Source organism: Monodelphis domestica, chromosome 3 (genome assembly GCF_027887165.1).
Source record: "Monodelphis domestica isolate mMonDom1 chromosome 3, mMonDom1.pri, whole genome shotgun sequence".
Taxonomy (NCBI): domain Eukaryota; kingdom Metazoa; phylum Chordata; class Mammalia; order Didelphimorphia; family Didelphidae; genus Monodelphis; species Monodelphis domestica.
This window is the reverse complement of record NC_077229.1, coordinates 241,567,082-241,583,518: the sequence shown is the minus strand read 5'-3', so window position 1 is coordinate 241,583,518 and position 16,437 is coordinate 241,567,082. Positions and strand designations below refer to the sequence as shown.

The following is a 16,437-nucleotide window of genomic DNA, read 5'->3' as shown; positions in this document are numbered from 1 at the left end:
CGGTTTTTGTACAATTTTCCTGTTTTTTTCTTTTACCTAACTGCTTTTTCTCAATATCCTAAACTCATTTCATCATTCACATCATGCCCCCTAAATGAGGGTGTGGTGTAGTCCAAGGCTCTATTCTAAGCTCTCTTCTCTTTTTCTTATACAATACTTGACTCATAGTCTCAATCAATTCTCATGATTTCATTGCTATCTCTATGTGGATAATTTTCATGTCTTCATATCCAGTGTTAGTCTCTTCTGAGCTCCAATTCCTCATCGCTAGCTGTTTATTGGATATTTCCGATTGGATATCCCCATGGCATCTTAAAGTCAGTATGCTGTAAGAGAGAGTTTATTATCTCATTATCTCCCCAGGCCCCAACTCAATTCATCTTTCTACAGAACTTCTCTGTTACTTTGGATAACATTACCATTTTTCCAGTCACCCAGGATTTTGCAAACTTAGTATATTCTTCCTGGACTCTTCACATTCACTTACCTCACTTTTCCAAAAAGTTGCCAAATCTCATCATTTTTACTTTTAGAACATGTGTTATATGTCTACTTTTTATTTATTACTCACATAGTTATCACTCTCAGTTTAGATAGTCATCTCTTGTTTGGATTGCAGAGCAATAGACTCTTATTTGAATAATCTCTCCTTTTCAGTCCATACTAGACATAGTCTCTGAAATGATTTTCCTGAAGTACAGATGTAACCATGTCATCTTATTCAGTAAATTCCAGGGGGTTCTAATACTTCTAGGATCAAGTATAAACTCTTTTTTAAAAATTTAAATCTCATCACAACTAAGATCCTTTTTTTACTTTTCTAATCTTTTTTACACATTATTCCTCAATAACCACCTCACTACTCTCTCAGCTTTGACCATACTAACCTGCTTGTTCTTCTGCACATCTTCTGCACATCTCTGTGCCTTTGCACTGACTGTCCTCCCATACCTGTAACATCCTTCCACCTCAACTTTGCCTTTCCGGATCCCTAATTTATTTCAAAGCTTACCTTCTATGTGAAGTCTTTCCTGATACCCTGACGTGCTATTCACTCCTACTTGAGACTATTGTGGGAAAGTGAGTTTTGTAGGAGAGTGAATGCTGGTTCTTGCCCAAAGAATTGCAGCTTAGGTCCCTTCATCTTGTAAAAATGGAGATTTGAACCCCAGACTTCAATTCCCAGAAGTGCTTGATACTTCCCAGAATTCCCTATAATATCTCACCGGAGTGTGAGAACACAATTTTTATTTAAAGGGCTCTCTGCCTCCCAAGACCTCTCTTCTTCTGCTTCTAAGCACACACGTCTCTCTACCTGGCATGCAAGACGTAGAGTAAGTGGCTGTGAATGGGCTATTCAGCCCTAGGCATGTGCTTTTCTTATTTTGTATTTTCTTATTTCCTTGATTACTAATAATCTTAATAAACCTCATAAAATATAATAAATTTTAGTAGAGAAACTAAATTAAATAAGGCATGAAAGTGTGTATTCAAGGATGTTACAAATAGTGTAGCTAGGGCAATGGAAAAAGCCATGCATAAAGGAGGAGAATTCATCTGCCCCTCCTCCACTGCTCCTCAGGCTGATCTGTCAATCAGACTGGCATCTCTCTTCCTTACTTTACACATGGTGATGGAAAAAGTCATAGTAGAGATTTTAGGTTTCTAGTTTTAATTATGTGTCTACAGTATTGCCTTTCTCCCATCTTAGGAATTCTCCACCTTCCTCAGGTTTTTCCTCTCATGGGCATTCCAGAGGTTGTTTCAGGGGAAGGGGCAAGGAAGGACTGCAAAGATCCCCAGTGCTCCTGAGTGATGTTCCCTCCCATGTTCTGTTTGTCAGATAGTTAAGGTTTTCCAGTCTTGCAAACTCTTATCAAAGGGGATAAAGTTAAAACATCATTCAAGTTAGCTCTGGTGCTCCCCTTTCCCTCAATGTCAGACAAGTCCTTTATTAACTGGAATTAGCCAGAAAGCAGAGTGACATATATTTTTCTATATTATAATTTACAATATTTGCTAACTAGTAAAATATTTAAACAGGAATTGTTTTACTTTTGTCTTAGCATCCCCAGGGGTTAACATAGTGTCTGGTACAGTTAGTGCTTAATAACAACTTAATAAATAATGATATAGACCACTATATTTAGCTGGTCCCAGCCATGTTTCACTTGAAACCTCAGTCAACCCTGTTGCTACTCCTGTATTCTAGATATGGAATCATAAACAAATCAATACTGTTGTTTGCCAATCTACACCTCTAGGTATACTAGGTATAATAGTTAAAATTAAATCATGAAGCTGCTAGTAGCTTTAGTAGCTTTATTACATCAAAGTAGTGATAGTAAAGAGAGGGAAATGTAGGATAGAGGTAAAGAGTTGATTAGCTTACTACCCTATATGCCATTTGATGGATTGAACCCTGACAACCCTGACAGGGGCTCCTTTAGGTTCCAAACTCCAGCCAGAAGAGCATGATAGAGTCCCTTGGTCTCACCTTATAAGCAGTTTTCTCCACCCACTAGGTCTCCCACTTCACATCTCAGGAACCAATCATAGTTCCTTAATTTGCTTGAAACAACCCAGGGGATTGGGGGGGCTGTGGAATCAGTTTCCTGTCTTGTTGGTTTTAACTTCCTTTCTCTGAGGGTTAGTCTATACTTGCACATCTCAATGGTCTTTGACCTCCAAGTTACTGATTGATGACATCAAACAATGCGACATAATGGGGAGGGGAATTTCCTTCCCACATATGGTTCCAATGACCATCCTGATCCCAACTAAAGTATCTTCCTGGCAACAATCTTGTATATGTTTTCTAGCCATATTTAGAATGTAAATTCATTGAGGACTAAAACTATCTTGACTTTTATTTGTATTAATAGCACTTAGCACAGTATTTAACACAAGCAATTAATAAATGTTTTTTCATTCATTCATTAGGGCCCCAAAGGAATCAATAGACTGAAGATTAGCCTGGGAAGGGAAAGGTTGGGGGAGCCAATCTATGAGATAGGAAGTGATGGAATTAGGTAGAGGGAGATTCTTTGGAGAAGAAGTTAACAGCATTAGTGACTATAGACATGGAAAGAATATAGCTTCACTGGAAGAATAATGGTATTAAAATATATATATATATATATTTTTTTTAATTTTTGTCTTTTTGTGGTAGGGAGCAGCTTGAGATCATCTTAAATATTTCCTAATATCCCAAACATAATTGAGGTCACTTTCTTATTGTCCTATGGGATCCATCTAAGATATTTGATATTAGACTCACTCAGGATGTTCATTTAACTACCTGTCACTTCTAGGCAATTGTACTTTATACAATCCCCCCAATATAGATTGCTAAACTAATCCCTTGAGTGATTATGGATCTCATTGGGGAGGTTCTATATCATTCTAAGTTTAAATGAAATCATTACAATGTCATTTGCAAACAAAAACATCTAGAGCAGTGGTGGTGAACCTATGGCATGGGTGCCAAAGATGGCACACAGAGAACTCTCTGTGGGCACTCAGCCACCATCCCTCCCCATCTCTCACTCCCCAAAGTTCATTACTAGAGAGACAGAGGGATGCAGGTGGAATTGCTCCCTTCCCCCTCTCTACTGTGCCTGATGATATTTTTCCACATCACCTACCACTCTGCCCAGCAGCCCAATGGGAGTGCTTTCTCCCTCCTTGGTGTGGTGTAAGGGAGAGGGCAGGGCACACCCAGCACTTGGTGGGGGGAAGAGGCCTGGCACACAGTTCCTTGGGGGGTGGGATGGTACTTGGTCTGGCGGATGAAGTAGGGGTGGAATCTGGCACTCCATCTCTAAAAGGCTTGCCCTCACTGATCTAGAGGGAGTCATTATCAGGGAATACCTTTTCAATCTGGGCTCTGACTACAACATGGTAGTGCTTTGGCTAATATTTGTCTAATTGTTTTTGTGCCTTGTTTAAATTGATACCCAGAGAATTATTGAACAAATCTAGCTCTATGAATGGGGAAGTTAGGTGGAATAGGGCCTGCAGTTAGGAAGACATGTTCAATCTGGCCTCTCTAGCTGTGAGACCCTGGGTAAGTTACTGAACACAGTTTGCTTCTGATTCTTCATCTGTAAAATGAGCTGGAGAAGGAAATGGCAAACTGCTTCAACATTTTGTCCCCAAAACACCAAATGGGGACATGAAGAGTAGAACATGACTGAACAAGCACAACATCTCTGCTATCATTTCTAGCAAAGACTCTTGTAGGAACTTAACATATGTATGGGAGACACTTTAGTGGGAAAGATTGTTAAAGGTTGCATTCTGCTCTAAGATATTAAATGTTGTCCCCTAATTAATAAGCAAAAAATATTGCACGATTCTGTATTCACTATAATTTTTAGTTGTGTGAATGAAGAAGTAGCTTGCTGTATAGAATTCTTTGAAAGCTTTCCTATTTCCTCTTATATTTTTACTAAGGATAGCCACCTCAAAAAGATTTTAGAAGGTTGAAAAAATAAGTTTCTGGATATGAAATAACTATGATCAAATAATATATAAATATAAAAATAACTAAAATAATAGTTTATTTTAAGGTAAAGGAAGGAAGGAAATTGGGATGATCTATCTAAAACCAAAATCAAGTTGTAAATCTACACTAATACTTTTCTACCTACAAATCTACTTTCTACAACTAGTTAAATTAAACCTCCTTTAGTTAATATATAAAGTGGGAAGGAATTGAAGGTAACAGCTACTGGGTTTAAAGGAAGGGTCTCACTGATAGTTGTCCTCTGGAGTCTTGAGTAGCTCTGTTGGCAATCACTCAGAGTATCAACAGGATTCACAGGAATAGGCAGATTCACAAAGTCATAGGAGAGATAATAATTAGCTCTCTAGATCCACCCCAGAAGAACCAGACTGAAACTCCTCCTGGCTGCTTAGCTGACTCTCAGAAAAAGAAGAAACTGCCTGTCCCTTCTCCAGAGTTCTGGAACCTTGTCCTTGCTTCTGCTCTGCAGGATTTCTTGTTCCTGCTTTGTAACATTGTTCTTGCTTCTGCGAATTTCCCTTTAACAGACAGCAGTCTTTGGCAACAAGCTGATATAGTACAGAGGTATTAATCTCAGAGGGCCCACTAAACCATACATAAGGATCCTTGTGGATTGAATATTTAGTTTTAGAAGGTATTTTCCCCCATATTTTATTGCATTTTTATTTATCTTAATAGTTCCAAATTACATTTTAAAATATTTTAAATTCAAAATTTATCTACTTTAACATACTTTTAAAAATGGAGTGTGCATATATATATATATTTTCCCTCTTTGAACCAATTCCAATATGAGTGAGGTTTAAGCATTGCCCACCCCACCTCATTCTCTGCACCCCCCACTCCCACCCCCCACTTTAAAAGCATTTTCTTCCATGACTCTTTTAGGTGAGAAAATATTCCCAAACTACTCTCTCCCCTCTCTTCCTCCAGTGAATCCCTCTTTTTCACACTTTCATTTTTTTTTAAGATCATTCCAACATAATTGAGTCATGTAAGGGGGAAAGGTGTTAATTATTTAAAAGGTTGGACTGGATTAGGTCATCAGGAATTTAATTTATTTCAAAGAGATTTATTTACAAGTTATTTACAAAATATAGAAAGAGTGAAGTTAGAAAATCAGAGAGAGGATAGGGTAAGATATCTAGTTTAAGCACTAAATAATTTACTTCTGGCCCATGGCTCAACCTGGACAGGGAGAGTTAGTTTCAGCTGGCCTCAGCAAAGCTCAGGGCCTGGGGAAGTCTCTCCTGAGGCTAGTCTCTTCAGAAAATCCAGTATGATAGGAGTCAGGCTTTCACTCACCATGTCTCAGGTCCAGCCAGCAGATTTTCCACCAGCCTTCACTCCAAAGAAAGAAAGAACTGAACTCAGGAAGTTGTCACTCCCTTTTAATGACACTTTCTTTTGCATCACTTTCTGTGCCTTCCCCTAATTCTAAGTTTACCAATCACAGCTGAAGCCCTGCTTTAGGACTGCCCAGGGGCAGTCAGTTTAATTCTGATTTGTTACCCTTTATTACACACATGAATCAGAGACCTCCCCCAGTCAAGTGTAGGGGTATTTACACCTTTGGTGATTAAATCTAAAAATGGGCAGATCTCTCTACTCAACTTTTTTTTTTTAAACCCTTACCTTCCATCTTGAAATCAATACTGTGTATGGTTCCAAGGCAGAAGAGTGGTAAGGGCTAGGCAATGGGGGTCAAGTGACTTGACCAGGGTCACACAGCTGGGAAGTGTCTGAGGCCAGATTTGAACCTAGGACCTCCCATCTCTAGGCCTGGATCTCAATCCACTGAGCCACCCAGCTGCCCCCAGCACTCTACTGAATAAAGAACTGCCAGTTGAACTCCAGCAGAACTTTCTCTCACAGGAGGTTCCACTCTAAGTGAGAGTTCCAAGTCCAACTGCCTTCAGGCAGTTGTTACTTTCTCTTTTAAAGACATTTTTCTCTTGAGTCACTTCCCCTAATTTTACATCTACCAATCACAGTTGACACTCTGTTCTAGGACTGCCCAGAAGTTTGTACTTTTTGTGATTAAATCCAAAATGGGCAGGCCTCCATACTCAACTTTTAAGTATGGTATTTACACTTATGGGGATTAAATCTAAAAATAGATAGGGGATTACAATTTAACTTTCACAATCAAGGAAGAGCTAAGTACCTTCATTGTTATAATCAGGGCAGAGTCAAATCCAATCTTCACACTTATAATTCTCTTTTCATCACTTTCTTTCATCACTCATGTTTTTTCCAAAAATTTTCTCCATAACTCATTTCATTCTTTAACTCTTCCAGGAATTCTTGTTGGGCTTAGGTTTAATTAGCATTTTATTTTGGATAGCTGTTTTGACATAGTTTTCTTTCTCTAAGTTTATATCTTGATTTTTCTTGCCATGATTGTAGCTTTTTATGATCAGCATTTTTGGTTCTTTTGTTTGCTCATTTTCCCAGCCTTTGAACATCTCTCTTTCTATATATATATCTATATATCTATATCTATCTATCTATCTATATTTATATCTAAAACCCATACCTACTGTCTTGGAATCAATATTGTGTATCATTTCCAAGGTAGAAGAGCAGAGAGGTAAGGGTTAGGCAATGGAAGGCAGTGAAACTTGTCCAGGGTCACACAGCTAAGAAGTATCTGAGGCCACATTTGAACCCATGACCTCCTGTCTCTAGGTCTGGTTTTTAATCCATTGAGCCACCTACCTGTCTCCTTTGAGCTTTATATTAAAGTTAGTCTCTGCTCAATTGGAAGTGAAGAGGAGTGGTCCAAGCTTTAGGCTTTTTTGTGCTATCTTTGTCTTGGAACAAGGACCAGGACCTCTGATCCTTTGTGACTCTCAGCAGTGTTCCTCTCCATCTTAGAATTGCTAACAAGAACTGTGTATGGGCAAAAGAGTTTCCAGTCACTGCAATCTGTACCCACCACCAGCTGCGGCAAAAGTTATTAATCATCAGAAATGGCAATAATAGAAGTAGTCTCCAAGCCAAAAAGAAATAGGTTTATTGGGAGAGGGCTGGTCTTACAATAAAGCCAGACTCTGGTCAAGACTAATGACCTTGAGCATTGTGAGTGGCCTCCTTATATACCCTAAAAGCTTGCTACTCCTTATATATTCAAGAGCTTGCTGCTAAAAATATACAGAAAAGTGAAGTAAAAGATCCATAGATGTGTTTGAACAGCAATTCCATAAAGAAAAGTCCTCTCAGTATGAAAAGTATTACTGGCTTGAACAATTGTATTGAATTGGTAGGCCAGGAATAACAGGATGGTGAGATAGGAAGAACTTGTGTAGCACAATGACTGATTTCTGCTTATGCTGATATAATCTTAAAGGGGGTTAGGTAATTTCAAATTCACAAAGCACAGGGTCCCTTGTAATCTCTTTCTGATCAGTTGTCTGATCCCTTACCAGATCTGAGATAAGAGCTACCAAAGCTATAGCTCCCAATCACATTTTAATCCATTTAGGTAGGGGCAGTCCTTGTTAAATTTGGGCAGCAAGTGTGAACATTTGATACCTATTGTGTGGTAGAGTGTTGGACAAAGAAGTCAGGAAGATTCAGTTACAAGACTACCTCAAAACTTACTAGCTGAGTGAGCCTGGGCAAATTACTTAACCATTTTTAGTTTCAGTCTCTTTTTGTATAAAAAGGAAATAATAATAGTGCACCTACCTCACATAGTTGTTGTGAAGATCCTGTAAGAAATATACAAAGTAAATTGCAAATCTTAAAGTACTATGTAAATGCTAGCTATCATTATCCATTTTTCTTCTCTCCTTTGAAATTTGTATCATTTTTTTTCACACTACATTGCCTGTATCCTTGTACTTATTCTTCTCTTCCTTGTGTCATAATAAGAATGAATATCCTCTTTTCTTCTTCCTTTCTCCAATTCCCTCCCCTTTCAATTCAGGACAGCAGAATTTTCTCCTTTTATCTTTTTGTAATCTATTTGTAATCCAAATACCATAATTAATGGATCCCCAGTGCTAGATTTTTTTTTTAAAAACAAACTGAATATCCCTCTATTCACTTCCATCTAAGGCCTCTATCCCATGCACTTAGTCCTCTTCAAAAGGTGTAGGAAAGTCAGAAGTTTAATACATGTAAATTGCTTTGTTTACTTTAAAGCTACATAAGTATCAGGAATTATCAATATTTCCCAGTCACTATGGTAATTTCTATTATAATCACCCTCTATTCTATGGTAGTTCCTTCTTTTGTGAGAAGCAGTGAATGAGGTTTGTAAGAGATGGAAGTAAAAGACTATCAATCTCTTGGTCTTTTAAGAGGATCCTAACCAATGAATTAACAATAACAGTAATCAGATTATCTTTAAATTATATCTGTTAACCTTTGAATGAAATGTAGCAACTAAGGTATATTTTAAAACTCCAAGAAACACTAAAGGTGATAGTGATCAACCTATTGATTAAGAGAAACTTCTATGCTCCAATAGTGACCCAATGAAATTAATCCTACATAAACTACTTAACTCCCTTCCGAAAGCTGCTTTAAGGATTTCTTCCTTTATTATCTTAAAATCATTATGCTTTATAAATCATTATGCTTTCAGAGTACTCGGTGCTATTGGTTTGGTAAAGAATTAAACCGAACATTTAAAAAAATAACCAGCCACAGTACAAAAGACCCATTTTTACACAATCATCATATTTTATTCAATCTTATGCCATTCAAGAAAAATAATTTTTAAATCAGTAATTCCCCAAGATAAATTTGAACAGTTCGTCTTTTATCAGCTTAATTAAAACTGTAATATCATCTTATTTATTCTTATTGACACCCCACATAAGAGCAGAAGTGCAGATTTGCCATACTGTATATCATGTAGTAGGAGCTCACTCCAGAAATAGATTAACAATTAAGAAAAAAGTAGACGACTAAAACAATGGAAGAAATCCATTGTCCCCCAGGGTTGAGGGTTGATCATTTAAAGGGATCTTAACCAATTAATTAACAGTATGTGTAAGAGGAAGGTTGAGAACACTAAAGGATCCCAGAAGAAAAAGGGAAGATATTCCGTGTGAAAGGGAGAAAAAAGTTACTAATTTACAGTTGTGATCCATGCCTGGAAATCAGTGACATATCTATTTGTAAAAATGCATTCGTATACAACTTTTGTAAAATACCAAAACAAAGAAATATTGGGCAGAAAACATCAAAGAATCTGCTAAAACAAGAAAGTGCTACGGCAGCACCCTGTTTCAAAGGCTATGAATTGTACAAGCAGTTGCTCTTCTCCTATCTCTTTCTTTCCTCTTAAGACTCAGGGAGTCAATGCCTCTTTGCCCAATCCAGCCAGAGCAGGTTCAGACTCTGGGCGCCGGTGCTAGAGGCAAGGGGATGTGGCTGCTTTTGAAGAAGTCTAAGAAAGGTGCGATGAACTTGGCATTGTAGGCTGGGGTGGCTCCAAGCAGCTGGAGGTGAGGGGAAAGGGCGAGGCAGGTAATGTAGGAAGGAAGTTTGAATTCGTAGACTGAATGAGAACGACTTTTTTTTTTTTTGGTGTGGCCGAGGGTAAATCCAAGAGAGAAGGGGAGAATGAGGTAGCAAGAAGTAGAAAGAGGCTGGATACAAAAGGAAGGCGGTGGTAGGGAAGCGTGTATGAAACGGGACGCTCCTGCCCGAGCTCGAGGAAGGGGCAGGCTCTCTCTCCTTGGCTCCCCCTCTTACCCTCACTTCTTTCCCAGCAGCCGGGCAGAGTTGCGGGCGCCCCTCCTTTCCTTGGCCGGGACTGTCCTCTTCCTTGTTCCCGGGCCGCGTGCCCGTGAGTGCTCGCGCTCCACCGTGGGTGCCTCCGCGCCCCGGGCTGAGCCGCTGGGAGGCGGCTGTGGGCTGCCTGCCTGCGTGCCCCCAGCGCCCCTTGGGACCGGAGGACGAGGACGAGGACGGGGAAGAGGAGGAGGAGTTGGGAAGGAGGAGGAGAAAAAGGAGGAGTGGAGAAGAGGGAGGAGAGCGGTGGCGGCGGCAGCGCCAGCGCCGGGGCGCGGAGCCGGAGCAGGAGGAGGCGGTGGCGGCGGCGGCGGCGGCGGCGGCGGCGGAGGGAGCCGGGCGCCGGAGCCGGGCCCCGCTGCAGGGTAAGTGTCCTCCCTCTCCTCGAGGAGCCGGGGGTGGGAGAGGAGTTCCCTCCCGTGACTGCTGGGACGCTCGCCCCGAGGAAGGATGGAGGGGCTGGAAGTCGGGGCGCCTGTCCGTAGGATCAAGGGAGCTCGGGAACGGCGGAGCTCCTTCACGGGGTTCTGGCCCTGTCCCGGGGAACCGGGGCGGCGGCGGCCGCCCGGCCGAGTGCGGCCTGGTGCGGGCGGCGTTTCCGCTGTTTGTTTGGGTTTCTCCCCCTCCCTCCCGGACTCCCTTGGAGGCGACCAGCGAGGCCCGTCGCCGCCGCCTTTGTGGCCGGCATGTGTGGGTCTGCGTGTGGCCCGCAGGCCCCTAAGAGAGGCCGGGGCCTCAGTGCGGCCTCTGGGCCGGAGCAAGCAGAGAGCCCCAGGCTGCGGTGCGGGGCCCGAGCGGCAGGATCCAAGGAAGGAGGAGGAGGAGGAGGAACAAACTCGGGGGCCCGAGTCTCTCGGCTCACCCTTCCTCTCCCTCACCTCATCCCTGGGGGTACAGGGAGGAGAAGGAAAGCCCGGTGAGGACGGCTTGTAAGTGGACTTAGTGCTGTAAGAAACCAGAAACTCCCTGCACCGCCCCCAAATACCTGTACCCCATATCTGCACCCCTCCCACTCTGTGCCTGCACGGTATTCCGCTCCTACTCCCTTTTCCTCGTTGGTGACCACCCCACCACACACAGATTTACTTTGTATTCAGTATTTAAAGTGCCCAGGTAAAATTGGCTGGGGATCGCGTCTCCGCTGAAATAGAACACTTTCTACAAAGTAAGGCTGCTCTCAGTATGTAACTGGGCAGACTTGGGACTAGGGTGTAGGTTTGGATTAGTTACTAGGAGCCTGTTCTGGGCCCTGAGGCAGGCCTTACTGAGTTGAATCATTGCCCCATGTGTGACTGAACGCTTGAAATTTTGAGGAAGACCTGGTACCTGGTTGTAGGTCAGTTTGACCTTTTGGGTCTCATGTCCAATTGGTGTTCCTCTGATAGGATCTAAGAAGAGAGGAAGAACAAGGTGGAACAGAAACATGAAAAAAAAAAAGTTCTTTGATTGTCCACTAAAGCACAGTGTCTGACATGCCTGCAATCTACCTATGATGGATTAGGAAGAGTTTTTTTGAACTTAGAAATTCTCTCAAAGGGAGAATCCATTTATAGAGCTAGTTAGGGATCTGTGCAGTTGTGTTCATCATTTAAAGTGCTATTTCTTGGATATCTTAGCTTCTTTTAAAACTTTTAAGTGACATATAGAATACCAGTTTTAAATATATTTAACTCAAACGCAGTCTCCGAGTTTCACCTGCAGATTTAGTTCTTTACTACTGTTATTTGTTAGATTCAGTCACATTGCCATACTTGGCTTTGCCCTCACCTTTTCCGACCAGTACCTTCTTCCTAATCCTTTCTTTGCCACTGAAAAGAGAACCTTATTGTTGCTGGTCATGCTGGGGAGTCAAAACACATTTTGATCATAAGGAGAAAGTTGATAAAAGTTGATAGATTGATGTGAGACCTTTCCATTTAAGGAATTTATTTCTTTTACTCATTCATAAATCATAGATTTGATATGAAAGTTACCTATATTCTAGGAGCTGTGGAAAGGTGTCTGTCAAACAAATAGACTTGAACAGGCTGTTAGAATGAAGTGGTTCCTAGCTGATACTTTTTATAATGAGCCTAAGGCAGAGTTGCTAAGGATATCTGGAAATTGCTTCCCACATTAGCAGTAGGTATAGAGGACAGCTTTTTTAGTCACCTAGAACTAACCTCATGCCCAGGAGGCAAATATATGACCAGACTGCTATTGACTGAATAGGATGTAACTAGCTAGATAGCACAGTAGATAGTGAGCTGGGCCTTGAGTCAGGAGGACCTGAGTTCAAATATGGCCTGAGGCACTTTCTTAATTCTGTGACCCTGGACAAGTCACTTAACCTAATCACACTGCTCAGCCCTTGCTACTTTTCTGTCTTAGAATTGATACTACGACAGAAGGTATGGGTATAAAAATTTTTAAAAAGTAGAGGATGCACCTTGCAGGAGTTCCTAACTTTTCTGTTCTAGAGAAATAAATCTTTTATTACCTCAAGTCTTTCCAGAGGGAGGAGTATTGATAACATAGAAGGAAGTGCCTGCCACATTTCCATAAGCAAGTAATAAGGAAGATAAAATTAGTAGAAACAGTTTTCCCTGCCCCTGGTAACTTGATGGCATTTCTGATGGCACAGTGAGCCAGAGCTGTCACAGTTTGGGGTGGGGAGTGTCCCTACTTGCTCAAGATTGACCATTTGGAGATGATTTGCTTTACTAGGTGTATGCAGGTTATTATTCATAGATCTGAGTTGTAAAACATTGCTTTACAGTATGAGATATTTTCAGGAATTGTTCTTTTTAATATAACAATACTAAAATGTTTTGCTTATGTAATGCCAGCTATGCATACAGTATTTCATGTGATCCCTTTAAGAGCTCTGTGAGATAAGTAAGGGGAATATTATTTCCAGAAACAGGAGACTGAAGCTAAGAGAAGTTAAGTGACCTGTCTAGGTTGATTGGCTAAACAGCTAGTGACCCAGTCTATACTCCTTGTCCTAAAGTCAGAAAGATTTGTTCAAATGTGGCCTCAGACACTTAATAGCTGTGTGGCTCTGTGCAAGTCACTTAACATCTTTTGCCTCAGTTATGTGCCAGAGTGTTTGTGAGGATTGAATGGGATAGTAATTGTATAGCTTTTAGCACAGTGTCTGGCACTATACAAATATTTGCTAAATATCATTATATCAATAGTTATAGTATTTTTTCAGAGCCAGGATTTGAGATCCCAAATCTAGTCCTCTTTTGACTGTGCTGGGCTGCCTATGTTTGGAAGATTAAATTAGTACTTTAGGTACTTCAGTATTACCTTTAGTAATTCTTCTTTTTCAACACCCTCTTTTAGTATTTCCTTGTTTTCAGAGAAAGGTAAAGCAATTTAATGCCCTACTACTTAGCAGAAAATTAGTTTTTCACAAATGTTTGTCTTCAAATTGGCATATTTATTTTGCTCGGCCAGGCAGCTTTAATGCAGCAAAATAATGACACAGTAAATAATACTGTATAGATATGAATTCTTAGGGGGAAAAAAACTAAAATGGTTTGATTTGGAATTTGGGACATTTTTTCCTCCTTGTTCTTTTAATTAAATGAGTTTCTATTTGTAAAGTGCTTAGGATAGTGCCAGTCACTAGATGCACTTAATAAATCCTTATTCCTTTACTGTCCCTCCTTTCTGTTTTGGTAATATTCTTGCTATATTAATCCAATTTGTAACAAATACCTTATAAATAAGAAATAGCAATAAGATATGTTATTTAGCCAAAGTCAAAGGAAAAAAAACATTAGCTTCACTTTCTAACAATGAACATTTATATAGTTTTTTTGAGTTTATAGAATGTTTTCCTCACAGTGTAATACAAATCAAGATAGCCAATTGACATTCAGCTAATACTTTACCCTTCACTTCCCCTGTTCTCCCAGCCCTTCCCCCATATATGCCTATGTACCCCAAAGACATTTTCTGGTGGTCTTGGTAATAGCCATTAACATCTTAGAGTTTCTGATGTCTGCAAGCATTTTTGGGAAAATATACTTTTTTTTTTTTAGGGGACCTAGATTGGATCTCTTTTCATAAATAATATAACGGAATCATTTCTTATGTTAACAGCTTATTATAGTATTTCCTATGAATTATAAGAGGAGTAGGGATTGGTGGGGAGTTTTGGTTTGTGGTCAAAAGAGGAATTCTCATGAACATTTTAAAGTAGTTTATTATGATTTTTTAACACATTGGATTATTAAAAAGACATTTTACTTTGAAATGATTTCATGGACAGCAAACACAAGTTAACTTGGGAGAATTTTAAATTAAACAGATTGCTTAATAAGACTATCTGAATTCTCTTAAATTTATCTGTTAGATCTTTCATAAGACTTAAGTCTTTTTTCATTGTATTAAAGGTAAACATTATTAAGGGTATCTAGGTGGCTCAGTAAAAAGAGAGCCAGGTCTGAGGTGGGAGGTCCTGGGTATAGTCTCATATACTTCCTAGGTGTGTGACCCTGGGCAAGTCACTTAAATCCAATTGCTGCCTTGGAACAGGTAGTATCAATTCTAAGTCAGAAGGCAAGATATTTTAAAAAGTAGATATTTTTATCTATTGCTATTGCTATTTCACTTTCCAGGTAAATAAAATTGTTATATTATCATACAGGGTTGACCTGAACAGTCTTAGTTTGGAGTTCTATTTGTTTATCCTGAGTCTGAATTCAACAGATCCTAAAGGAGGCCTGATGGAAAACTACTGAAACCAAATTTATCTTCATAGGGATAGTGTAATCTCAGTTATGTAAAGCCCAGCCATCCCATAGCCTACAGTTTCTGAGAAGCCATGAACCTATTAATAAGAAAGAAACAAAACCCCAAAGAATCTCTGATAATGAAGAAAAAACAATTATGCACAGAGCTTCAAGATAGTAGCCAAGAAAAGCTTGGAGCCTGGAAATGAGCTCTTTGGCTGGTAGTACCAACAACAATATATCCCTTTTGTGAGGAATCTGAGGTGCCAAGTGTAAGTTACAAAAGGCATAAGATGAGAGATGAGACAATAAAAAAGAAAGGCAAGATGCAGCTATAGACAACATGAAGGCAATGATGAAAGCAATATAAGTAGCTTATCAACATTTTTTGAGTCATCTCCAATAACAAAGAAGACAGCAAGTGACAAAGAAGACAGAAGAATTCTGAGGTTTGAGAATGGAGGTTGGAAGTTGGCCTCTTGTACTTAGTCCTGAGGGCATAGCTATAGCTGTCAGGCCAAAGGCAAACTGGCCAAAACAAATTAGCCCTAGGGAGAGGTGTTCATTGTACATTGTGGTTTAATTACAAACATAGTAAAATATACACTATCTCTAGGAAGACGGGAAAAAATGTCTTACAGTAAAAAGAAATTAAAAATGAATTGGTTTGGATTATAAAGCTATACAACTGCATATTCACTAATAACTTTCTAATAGAAGTCTAACTAGTGTCATTTTCATATAAAAATAAAGGAAAATTAATTTAATTATTCTTTTTTTCTCTTAGTATTACCTGGGCTGCTTCTAGAAACTAGTAATTCTAGAGCAGTGTTTATTAGGAATTTTTAATCTCCACCTCCCTACCCCCCCCCCCTTCATCTTGGTTCTACCTTGGTCCCCTCCCTTGGTGCCAGTCAGTTGATTGGCAGGCTGGAAGATTGAGCAAAAAACTTCCATATCCTTTCTTTATAGAGAGTCCCAAATGCTAGCTATATCTTCATTTGCTGCTAGCTTTTCTACTTCACCATCATCTTTTTATCATGTCTCTGCCACTGACCCTCTTAACTCCCTTTTCTGCTTATTTTTGTGTATTCTCTTCCCCCATTAGAATGTAAGAATTCTGTGGGCAAGGTTTGTCTGTCTTGTTTCCCTAGCTCCTAAGCACAGTGCCTGGCACATAGCACTTGCTTAATAAATATTTATCACATGGTAGCCCAGATTCAAGCCCCATGTGAATCTTCCATGAGGAAACTAAAAGTAGTTATTTAAATATTTTACTATTCTATACTGTCATCAGGGCTGGGAAATACTGGTTTAGAAGAAATAAAATAGAAACTAACCTTGCACAAAATAGATGCTCAATAAATAAATCTCGAATTGAATTAAGTAGAAGTGTACAATGGAAAGAATGCTTGCTTCTAG

General features: G+C 39.8%; 2 protein-coding genes across 2 annotated transcripts in view; one reads left to right on the top strand and one right to left on the bottom strand.

The window, feature by feature from the left end:
- Positions 1-12,124, bottom strand: part of LOC130458097 (WAS/WASL-interacting protein family member 1-like) — a 29,722-nt gene extending 17,598 nt beyond the window's left edge. Inside the window, exons 1-3 of the mRNA XM_056821063.1 lie at positions 12,053-12,124; positions 11,633-11,673; positions 10,247-11,230 (exon numbers count right to left, since the gene is read on the bottom strand). Coding sequence (XP_056677041.1) covers positions 10,249-11,230; positions 11,633-11,673; positions 12,053-12,124 — 1,095 coding nt within the window. The 3' untranslated portion in view covers positions 10,247-10,248. The remainder of the gene's footprint in view (positions 1-10,246; positions 11,231-11,632; positions 11,674-12,052) is intronic.
- SOCS6 (suppressor of cytokine signaling 6) overlaps positions 10,514-16,437 on the top strand; it is a 69,931-nt gene continuing 64,007 nt past the window's right edge. Inside the window, exon 1 of the mRNA XM_007487784.3 lies at positions 10,514-10,650. The gene's annotated coding sequence lies outside the window, so the exon portion shown is untranslated. The remainder of the gene's footprint in view (positions 10,651-16,437) is intronic.